The 11,871-nt window shown below is 41.9% G+C and overlaps 1 protein-coding gene across 1 annotated transcript; it reads right to left on the minus strand.

Moving 5' to 3' along the window:
• Positions 1-5,790: 5,790 nt before the first annotated feature.
• Positions 5,791-7,725, minus strand: LOC121560252 (zinc finger protein 19-like). Its single transcript, XM_041873270.2, has 2 exons — positions 7,716-7,725; positions 5,791-7,519 (listed from the first exon to the last, which is right to left on the minus strand). Exon 2 carries the CDS (start codon positions 7,400-7,402, stop codon positions 6,419-6,421), a length of 984 nt encoding a protein of 327 aa, XP_041729204.1. The 5' UTR covers positions 7,403-7,519; positions 7,716-7,725; the 3' UTR covers positions 5,791-6,418.
• Between the last annotated feature and the right edge of the window lie 4,146 nt (positions 7,726-11,871).

The following is an 11,871-nucleotide window of genomic DNA, read 5'->3' on the forward strand; positions in this document are numbered from 1 at the left end:
TGTAATATCCTATGGTTCTCGGAGTCTTGGCTGAACAAGAACATGGATAATATACAGTACTAGTCAAACGTTTGGACACACCTACTCATTCAAGGGTTTTTCTTTATTTTTACTATTTTCTACATTGTTGACTAATAGTGAAGATATCAAAACTATGAAATAACAGAGAGAAGGAAAAGCAGCCAACAAGTGCTCAGCATATGTGGGAACTCCTTCAAGACTGTTGGAAAAGCATTCCAGGTGAAGCTGGTTGAGAGAATGCCAAGAGTGTGCAAAGCTGTCATCAAGGCATAGGGTGGCTACTTTGAAGAATCTCAAATATAAAATATATTTTGATTTGTTTAACACTTTTTTGGTTACTACATATGTGTTATTTCATAGTTTTGATGTCTCCACTATTATTCTACAATGTAGAAAATAGTAAAAATTAAGTAAAACCCTGGGTGTGTCCAAACTTTTGACTGGTACTGTACATCTGGCTGGTTTTTCTATGCATCAATAGGACAGAACGGCAACATCCGGTAAGCTCAAGGGGGAGGTGTATGTCTCTTTGATAATAACAGCTGGTGTGCGATCTCTAATTGCAACACTGAACCATGCATGAGCGCACCAGCTGTTCCGAACGACTGTATGATCATACTCTCCGTAGCTGATGTGAGTAAGAACTTTAAACAGGTTAACATTCACAAGGCCGCAGGGCCAGACGGATTACCAGACCCGTACTCAGAGCATCTGCTGACCAGCTGGCAAGTGTCTTCACTGATATTTTCAACCTCTCCCTGACCCAGTCTGTAATACCTATATGTTTAAAGCAGCCCACCATAGTCCCTGTGCCCAAGAACATCTAGGTAACCTGTCTAAATGACTTTCGCCTCGTAGCATTCACATCTGTAGCCATGAAATGCTTTGAAAGGCTTGTCATGGCTCACATCAACACCATCACACCAGACACCCTGGACCCACTCCAATTCGCATACCGACCCAACAGATCCACAGATGACGCAATCTCTATTGCACTCCACACTGCCCTCTCCCACCTGGACAAGAGGTGAGAATGCTGTTCATTGACTACAGCTCAGCGTTCAACACCATAGTGCCCTCCAAGCTCATCACTAAGCTTAGACTCCTCCTGTACTCCCTGGTCACCCACAACCGTGTGGATGTGCACGACTCCAACACCAGTAAGTTTGCTGACAACACGACGGTGGTAGGCCTGATCACCGACGAAGATGAGAGAGCCTATAGGGAGAAGGTCAGAGACTTGGCAGTGTGGTGCCAGGACAACAAACTCTCCCTCAACGTCAGGAAGATAAAAGGAGCTGATCATGGACTACAGGAAACGGAGGGCTGAGCACGCCCCCATTCACATCGACAGGGCTGTAGTGGAGTGGATTGAGAGCTTCAATTTCCTCGGTGTCCACATCACTTAGGATCTATCATGGTCCACACACACACCAACACAGTCGTGATGTGGGCACGACAATGCCTCTTCCCCCTCAGGAGGCGGAAAAGATTTGGCATGGGCCCTCAGATCCTCAAAAAGTTCTACAGCTGCACCATTGAGAGCATCTTGACTGGCTGCATCACCGCTTGGTATGGCATCTGCTTGGCATCCGACCACAAAGCGCCATAGAGGGTAGTGCGTACGGCCCAGTACCTCACTGGGGTTGAGCTCCCTGCCATCCAGGACCTTTATACCAGGCAGTGTCAGAGGAAGGCCCTAAAAAATACCCAAGCCACCCAAGTCATTGACTGTTCTCTCTGCTACCGCAGGGCAAGCGGTACCGATGCACCAAGTGTGGAACCAACAGGACCCTGAACAGCTTCTATCCCCAAGCCATAACACTGCTAAATAGTGACCTAAATAGTTAACCAAATAGCTACCCGGACTATCTGCATTGACCTTTTTGCACTAACTTTTTTGACTCAACACATACGCTGCTGCTGCTGTTTATTATCTGTCCTGTAGACTAGTCACTTTATTCCTAGTTATATGTACATTCTCTCAGTACTGGTACCCCGTGTATCATTCCTCATTGTGTATTTATTACTTTTATTATTCTGTGTTATGACTTTTCTATTATTTCTCTATTTTCTTTCTCACTGTATTGTTGGGAAGGGCCCGTAACAATGTCAATGAGCGTCATCACTATCTTTCCTTTACGGTACCTCAAACTGTCATGATTACCAGCTGAAATAAACTTTTAAGAGTTGATTTTAATCCTGGCTCAGAATTTGTCTGAGCAGTGTTTTAAGATCATCCTAAAACCTACTCTGAGCTTGGAGTTTTTTTAAACAGGTTTTAAATGACCTTTTCTGAGACGCTTTGTGGATACGGCCCATGGGTAGTCTCAGAGTAGAAGTGCTGATCGAGGATCAGGTCCCCACCTGTCTATATAGTCTTATTCATTATGATCTAAAAGGCAAAACTGATCCTAGTTCAGCACTCCTACTCTGAGAGGCTTTGTGGATATGGGCCCTGACCTAATACTATACAGACAGTAGTTCACAGTGGGCTCACCTCAGTGAGACTGTGTGTGGTCCTGTGCTGCTCAGCTGGTTCCTCTGTGGGTTCAGGAGGAGGTGTAGTCTGGTTGTCCTCCATGACCGTGGGCCCCTCAGGGTTCCCCAGACCCTCCTCCTTCACCAGCAGCACCTCTGGACCCTCTTCCTCCTGGAAGAGACAGGTGATACAGATTACACAGACATACACTCCCTCAGGTACGTACACACACAGATAATAAACATACTTTCAACATGGAGTGTTTACCCATCCCTATGAATGAGTCCTATACTGTAGTTACAGAATTACTTAATTGTAGTTAAACCCATCATGGTGGACATAAATAGGATGTAGTGCGTAAACATGTCAGCTATGATTAGTCAAGTCATCATCAGACAAACCTGACTAAACTATTTTGACATGTACAGTAGGTGTTTGTTAGTGTGTGGGTATGTGTAGCTATATTTAGTAAGTATATATTATATTGGTTATAAAGCGCTGTTGGGTGTATGCAGAATAGGGTGAGATCAGATGCGATGTATAACAAAGAGAGTCTCAATGAAAGTCTTGGAATGAAAAGTCTGAGTTTTAAATACACAATATATAAACCACACATACGTCTCAACTAAAAATCTGCATGAACTTTCTCATAAAAAATAAAGTAGTTGAATAGATGTAATGATACAGGCATTTGTGAACATCATATAGCCTACACAGTCCAAACACAATATGAACATCTTGAAGAATAATCTGGCCTTAATGGCCATGTACTATCTCCACCCAGCACAGCCAGAAGAGGACTGGCCACCCCTCAGAGCCTGGTTCCTCTCTAGGTTTCTTCCTAGGTTCCTGCCTTTCTAGGGAGTTTTTCCTAGCCACCATGCTTCTACATCTGCATTGCTTGCTGTTTGGGGTTTTAGGCTGGGTTTCTGTATAGCACTTTGTGACATCTGCTGATGTAAAAAGGGCTTTATTAATACATTTGATTTTGATGTAACAGACTTTTTAGGCTTTAAGTATGCCTTATATCACACAATGTCTGGATGCAATATTTTACTCAGGAATATTCAACACTGAAATATGTTACACTCATTATTCCAAATGCATCTGTGGATCTTTTCTGTTGACAACAATGACAATTAATATTTGTCTTTAATGCAGGGCTTGATCTAAGCGTCAGAAGCTATCGATTGGATGGTTACAAATCACGTTACATTTCGTATAACATGTCAGTTACATATTGCAATATAATTTTTGGACTATATTCTATCGATATTTGACTCCAAGTATCGATACAAAAATATATATAAAAAATAACAAAATATTATTATTTTCTAAAAAAATGTGCTACTGTAGGTAGCGTTAGCTGGCGCTAGTCGGCTGTACCTGCACAAAAACTCAGGTATTTTTAAATCCTATAGCTTGTTCTCCATCTTCTTTTTAAATAGTGAGCCAACATGTTTTCAGCACTTTTATTTCCCTCATTGATCAAAACGTGTTTTATCATGCTCTCTCGTCTCTCTGCAGCAGACATATAGTGAGCAATATGTTTGGAACATCAAATCGCAATATCGAATCAGAATACATATAGAATCGTGAGAATCGTAATAAATATTGTACCGGCACCTAAGTATTGTGATAATATCGTATCATGAGGTCCCTGGCAATTCCCAGCCCTACTTTCTATGTTATATAGTGGAATGGTTTTTCTGCTGGTGTATCCTGAGGTAGCTCCTCTCCCAGAACCTCTTCCCGCAGTGCGTACAGGTGATAGGCTGTGTAGCAAGCTACAGTATCTTCTTTCATTTTCGAGATGATCGATCTCTGTCGAGGGAGGAGTTGGTTTTCACAGTGTATATTTATTACTTCTGAGCACATTTCCGTTTGTTGGCGATGTCAGTTCTTACTTTTCTATTATCTCTCTATTTTCTTTCTCTGCATTGTTGGGAAGGGCCCGTAAGTAAGCATTTCACTGTTAGTCCACACCTGTTGTTTACAAACTATGTGACAAATAACATTTGATTTGATTCAGCTACATTGGTGACAGGGTGGGATCCTTCCGATACGCCTATGGGGCCAGGGCACACAAATGTTCCTAGAGAAGGCGGAATACTGAAGCATGCGTTGATGACAGTTATATGGCTATATTATCTGCTCAGATTCAGCCAAATGCTTCAAAACTCATTGGACGGCGCTTCACAGTGCAGATGGACAATGACCCGAAGCATACTGCGAAAGCAACCCAATACAAGGCAAAGAAGTGGAGTGTTCTGCAATGGCCAAGTCAATCACCTGACCTGAATCCAATTGAGCATGCATTTCATTTGCTGAAGGCAAAACTGAAGGCAAAACGCCCCAAGAACAAGCAGGAACTGAAGACAGCTGCAGTAAAGGCCTGGCAGAGCATCACCAGGGAAGAAACCCAGCATCTGGTGATGTCTATGGGTTCCAGACTTCAGGCAGTCATTGACTGCAAAGGGTTTGCAACCAAGTATTAAAACTCACAATTTAATTTATGATTATGTTAGTTTGTCCAATTAATTTTGAGCCCCTAAAATTGGGGGGCTATGTATAAAAATGGTTGTAATTCCTACATGGTTCATACAATCATTTTGACAAAACCCTTAAATTAAAGATGAAAGTCCACACTTAAAGCACATCTTGAATGTTTCCTTTCAAATCCATTGTGGTGGCATACAGAGCCAAAATTATGCAAATTATGTCACTGTCCAAATAAATATTGATTGGTAGGTTACACTATATTTAGATATTTCAAATACTGCCTGAGACACCTTTGCTATTTGCCTCTGTACTCAATAAATGGTGGAACACTATTTGTGTTGGTGTTCTTTGTTCGGATGTATACGCATGAAATGTAAACTATGGAAAACTTGTCTCACATTCAGTCATAGTTAGTAGAATTATGAATGGATTGGCAAGATTTAGGCACTGTCAACTTTTAGAAGGTTAGTATGAAAGTTCATCATTTAAACCACCTAAATATATTCACTTTCACTGAACATTTAGTATTTAAAACTGAAACATTAATTTCCCAAATGCTTTTTGTACAATCCTACATGCTCTTTATCATTCACCATACCTTACATTCCAATGCATCCAACATTATGCATGCCCACCATGGTATTGGGCAGCTGCAATTTGAGAACTCATCTGGTTTAGAAATCAAATTCTGGTTATCTTATTGCAAAGCACATTGTACAACTGTTTTTAGAGAAGATTGTATTGCAAGGTATGCTATATGTAATGGCAGATGCAGACGTCATTTTAAACCTGCATTCTAGCGTTCATGACACACACACATCTTTCTGTCTACATGCTTTTATTTGGGTTCCTACGCAAAGTATATGATTGAATGTTTATTTAAGCTTGCAGCTAATTACTTGAAATGAGACAATCATGCCAAAACATGATTTAAAAAATTGAATTCACTGACAAAGATAGCTAATGAAACACAAATTGACATTTACAGTAGCTGACTAGGCTAGTCAAACTGTAACATTGGCTAGCTTTCAATAAATTGGCTAAATTATCAACGGCGTTACCTCTTCATACAATCAAGACAATTCGTATTGCATGCTGCATATTTCAAGTGCACTCAAACAGATATTTATCTTATTTCAGTCTTTGGGAGCTAGCTATATCGGTTCCTCTTCATCAGACAGCAGCTTGCGTTTTCACAAGAGGCTGTGTTTACGTCGTAGATAGAAGCAGGCCATTGGCTGCCTTCATCACAAGGGTTATGTGCGGGAGTTTGATCGGTTCAAAGTTTAACGAATTTTATAGTCATCATAAGAATGTTTTGTCATGTACAAAAATCAGCTCCTCCCTCTACGGGGATTGATCAACTTCACGTTTTTCAGGTTTGGCCCACCACCTAGTACAGGGAAACAGCCTCTATCTCGTGTGGACCTTCAGGTGCCTCTTCAGATGGTGCTGGTGGGAGAACCTCTTCTCACACTGGGGGCAGCTGTAGGGTTTCTCCCCTGTGTGGACTCTTTGGTGCCTTTTCAGGTCACAAGCCTGGGAGAAGCGTTTGTGACACTGGGCACAGCTGAAGGGTTTCTCTCCTGTGTGGACCCTCTGGTGGATCTCCACCTTCTGGGGGCAGCTGAAGCCTTTGTTACAGAACATGCAGAGGAACCGTTTCTCTTTACTATTGCCTGATTTGGCTCCCCCTCCCTGAGCCTGGGCTCTAGCCCTGTCGTTTGAGTTCGATACCTGATCGAAAAGGATGTGGCCATGAGAATCGGAAGGCCCAATCGACGTGGACACTGTGTCGCGATCCCTGAGCGCGTGTAAAGGGGAGTGGGTCGCGACATTTGAATTTGTCTCTGAGCTTTCCCTGTAATCTAAGAAACCTCTGCCCTGTGAGAGTCCGTATCCTAGGTGACTATCTGCATTCCATGTGGGAGGAAACTCACACTCCACTTTCACTTCATCTACGACCAGACCCTCTCTTTTCTTATCTAGGCACCCTTCAGAGTATACACTACTACTGTACCGGTTCCAGTCCCCTCTAGATAGATCAATCTCTGTCTCTAAACCTAAGGGCATGTTGCCTGGGTCCATCTCTGTAGTGTAAGAACAAGACGGATCATCTAATGCGTCACCTGAGTCCCGATGGGAATGAACCGTCCTTGGGCTCGGGTTACCGTAAAGTAAATACTCTGAGCCGGGAGCCGGAGGACAGCCCAGTCTCCCCAGCCCCAGTCTCTCTTGGTCTGATCTGTAGTCAGATCCTGTGTCTAGCCTTTGTGTTTCAGTTAAAGTCTTGGTGTCTGTCTCTGACTTGAGGACGGCGTTCAGCGTTCCACTGACCTCCGTGATGGTGCGTTGGGTCCTGGGCTGAGCTGGGGCGGTGGTGGTGGGGTCCTCCATGGCTACAGGGGGCTCTACTGCCTCTCCAGTCTGGATGTCTCTGCTGTGCCGTGGGTCCTCCTCTCCTTCAGACCTCTCCTGCTTGACCCCAGGACCTGCAGCATCTGCATCTGCAGACTGACACAAGAAGAGAGGAGGTTATTACTGGTACATGAGTTGAATTGGATAACAATCTCTTAGGAAAGTCTCACAAGCTCCACTATGGCAGATGTACATGTAAGCAAGTGAATAGCTTAGGGGAGCCTTTCTGAAATAAACGTTACAAATTTCATTTACAAAGGAACTGTAATTTTTTATGCAACACTACACTAACCTCTATCACAATAACGTGCTGGGTTGAGGTTCCACTCCCCTCATCAACAGTGATTGGTTGTTCATCTCTCCATGTATTGTGTCCCGCTGGCTTCACAAAGCTCCTGTGGCCTCCAGTGAGATGTCCTTCACCTGAGAGAGTTATTGGGGGGGAAAAGGTGGTTAGGTTAGTTACTGTCAATGCTCAACCCTATATTGTACACTATTGACAGTTTTGACACTGTCTAGAATTAGCCAGGATGAAAAGTAACACTTTGCATAACTTCTTGATATACTTTTAATTGATTGTATTATGTTCCATGCAACACATTGTCTTCATTGAGTAAATAATAGGAAATGCAGTAAATTAATCTGGTTAGAATATGATATTGTTTCTTTACGCAAAATAGCTAAGTAATCTGGGGAATTATTGCATACTATCCAAAAACTGACCAAGACCCAATTCCAGGAAACACATCTGAATACATGTACAGAGGGGAACGGGGCGACAGGCACTGAGTTATATGCAGAGCTGGGTAGTAACGAGTTACATTTACTCCGTTACATTTACTTGAGTAAGTTTTTGAAAAAATTATACTTCTAGGAGTAGTTTTAAATCACTATACTTTTTACTTTTACTTGAGTAGATTTGTGAAGAAGAAACTGTACTCTTACTCCGCTACATTAGGCTACAATGAGGTCGTTACTTTTCTTTTTACCTCTTTGGTATTCTACGCGTCATTGGCTTTATCCCCCCGCATATGCCTTATTTTAATGTTTTATTTTGACAGAGAGAGAGAGACTTCCGCTAAGGCTCTACCACGTGACTGTGTTTCACCAATCAAACGTAGTTGTGCAGTCTCGTCACTTTACCATACTCAATCTCAGTGGCGGGACGGGTTGGCTTTACAGTCATAGCAACACAAAAATGTCAGAATTAGCCGTCGGCAATGCAGACACAGACGAGGAGGAACACCCGCACCCCTGGCCTCATATTGAAAGCATATTTACCTTAGTAAAAGTGCGAAAGAACAGCTACATTATGCGGTGTCTTCTGTGTCTACCAAAACAAACGGACATTTCAGCATTCAAGAACTCAACATCTAACTTGAGGAAACATGTAGCGGTAAGTTTCCTAAATTAGTTTTTTTTTGCTGTGGATAGGCGAATGTTTGTCTTTTAGGTTACATATGTTTTAAACATTTTCTATATATATATATATATATATATATATCCACATTTGATGTGATAATACGTCTCTTTTAATGTCTTGATCTCCCTGTAGCCTCACAGATTTTTTTTTTGTCCACAGAGGATTCACCCCAACAAACTGGCAAAGTACACAGACTTACTAGAGAACCACAGAAAGCGTAAGTCCTCCTCTTCCAGTGATACTCTTGTGAAAAATGCAAAAATCACAGCCTTTGCTGCCCCAGGGCGGGTAACACAAGCAACGCTTGACAAGCTGATGCTAAATTTTGTATGTGAGGCCAACCAACCATTTTCTGTGGTTGAGACGCCATCCTTCAATACTTTGATAGAAACCTTGCAACCTCATACAGTAATGACAAGGAAAACGTTATGCACAAGAATACAAGAAGCTGCAAAACACAAGAAGAGCATAATCATCAAAAAGCTGAGTGCTGTGAACTATGTTGCTAACATAGCTACTTAGGTGTCACCTGTCACTGGATAGACAACACCTCACTGGAGAGGCACTCCACATTGGCTTGTAGACCTGTCAAAGGCTCGCACACGTTTGATGTCCTTGCTGCTGCATTAGAGGAAATACATTCTGAGTACCACATCAGGGAAAAAATGACCAGGACGACAACAGACAGTGGCTCAAACTTCCTTTCGATTATATGGTGAGGAGGAAGCCATCAATGTACAAGAGGAGAGTGACTCCACCCTTGATGATGCAACAGAAGATCAGAGTGAGTCAGAGGTGGAGTATCAAGATGTCTGCAATTCTGGATGACAACACAGGCCTTGAGTACCAACTTCCAAGGCACCAAAAGTGTGCATGCCATCTCCTCAATCTTATATCCACAGTTGATGCCACTGCTGCAGGAGGAGCTGCAAACGAAACCTACAAGAGGCTGTCTCGGTCTGCTTTTGCAAAATGTCATGCTCTTTGGAATAAAACCAGCAGGTCAACCATGGCTCATGAAACAGTGGAACGTGAATGCAAGCTGCAGTTTCTCCGACCCAATCAGACACGCTGGAGCTCCCTGTTCCTCGCTGTAGAAAGGATTGTGCGCATTCACCGAGAGCAAGGAGAACAAGCAATTCGCAATGTCTGCACAGCATTAAAGATAAAGATGTAAGTTGACAAAATGTATATTTTGTTTTTAAAGAATAATAAAAGTAAATAAGCCTTGCTGATTAATGGGTGAATCCACTTGTCTCAAGTAACTAAGTTTTCTTTGCATGGTGGTGTGACAATTGTGGATGACTTGAATGAAATATATATATATATATATTTTGTATTTAACATGTACAATGCATAATAAAGACATTGTACCAGAAATAGCTATAAGTAATTGTTTTATCGTTACATCTTTTATAGGTTCAATCCAGCTGAAAATGGGTTTTTGGTCGAGTATGCTGCTGTGATGAAGCCTGTTGCCATGGCCCTTAATATCCTCCAAGGGGAATGATCTGTGCATATGGGCCTCCTGCTGCCAACACTTTACCAGTTGCGGGACAAGCTGAAGAAGTTGGAGTCAACTTGCAAAATGTGTACACCTCTTGTTCACGCCCTGCAGCAAGGGATCCAGAAACGTTTTGGAGACGTCATGAAAGAGCCTGAGCTGATTGCAGCAGCAATACTCCTACCAAGATTCAGAACATCCTGGACCACAGAGGAGAACATCTTAAATGCTGGTAAATATACTTGTTTATCAATTCAAATGTGAACCAGTAGACATTGACCTATATAACTCTGTATAATGTTACTGTCATTTAGGATTATAGTGTCAGTGACAAACCACAGGGTGGCAATATAGTTAGTGTGACTTTTTTTTGCTGACTTTTCTTGTTAGATATTGGAACTGGAAGTAAACATAATGCCCGATCTACAACTACATCACTCTCCTCTAATGCCTTTTAGAGAACATGCATTCAGCTTAATTTGTGTTCTGGGATACTAGGCCTGCAATATTGTTTTATTTGGCCATCTATCATGGACTGGTGCTTTTTCAGTTGATGTGTACTGCTGCTCTTTTCCTCTGCTCAGTGAGATGTGCAGTGTGGCCTAATCACAGATCAGAGTATTCATTTCTAGGCACACAGAAAAAGGGCTGTTGCTTGCCATGCAATACAAAGGTACTGAGTAGGCCTAATCAACACCTATTGATTATTTTACGTTGACCGCTTCCTTCTGGTGTGCAGTTTTCTGTTCAGCATGCCTGGTATGAAATGTTTGTGTGTTTCCTTCTGTTGTTCTGTCACTGTGGAGACACACACACAGTTTGAGAGTTTATGGGCTGCCTCGTTCTAGTTCTGCCTGGTAAAAAAAGTATAAAGGTTTGGAAATTTGTGTTACTTGTGCTTATTTATTTTTTATTTATTATTATTTTATTTTTTAATACTTGAATTTACCTGAATTATTTTAATTTAAGCTATTTTGTAATTCATTAAAGATGATTATTTTGTATTTTTGTCTGTCTGATTGTTGTCTTGTGTTAAAAAATAAATCAGACGTTACTCAACAGTTACTCAGTACTTGAGTAGTTTTTTCACCAAGTACTTTTTTACTCTTACTCAAGTAATTATTTGGATGACTACTTTTTACTTTTACTTGAGTCATATTATTCTGAAGTAACAGTACTTTTACTTGAGTACAATTTTTGGCTACTCTACCCACCTCTGGTTATATATGAACAGCGACAGGCACTGAGTTATATATGAACGGCGACAAGCACTGAGTTATATATGAACGGCGACAGGCCGCGCAGGACAGCCTTCAGCGAAATGTACCTCTTGCCATTCCTCTGTATCGGTCGAGGATCTTGACACTACTTGGACGACTGGCGAGGACGCGCTCTCGTGCCACCTTCAGTTCCAGAAGCTGTAGTTTCCTCCGCAATGCCCTGTTTTCTTTCTGGCTTTGAGTTATTTCCAAACGAAACACTGCATAGTCGTCGTCTACGAGTTTACATATATCTGCTACG

This window comes from Coregonus clupeaformis, unplaced genomic scaffold, assembly GCF_020615455.1.
Source record: "Coregonus clupeaformis isolate EN_2021a unplaced genomic scaffold, ASM2061545v1 scaf0257, whole genome shotgun sequence".
NCBI classification, from domain to species: domain Eukaryota; kingdom Metazoa; phylum Chordata; class Actinopteri; order Salmoniformes; family Salmonidae; genus Coregonus; species Coregonus clupeaformis.

Coding starts and splice junctions, on each gene's coding strand:
- LOC121560252 (XM_041873270.2), bottom strand. CDS start 7,402: ATGGAGGACCCCACCACCACCGCCCCAGCTCAGCCCAGGACCCAACGC.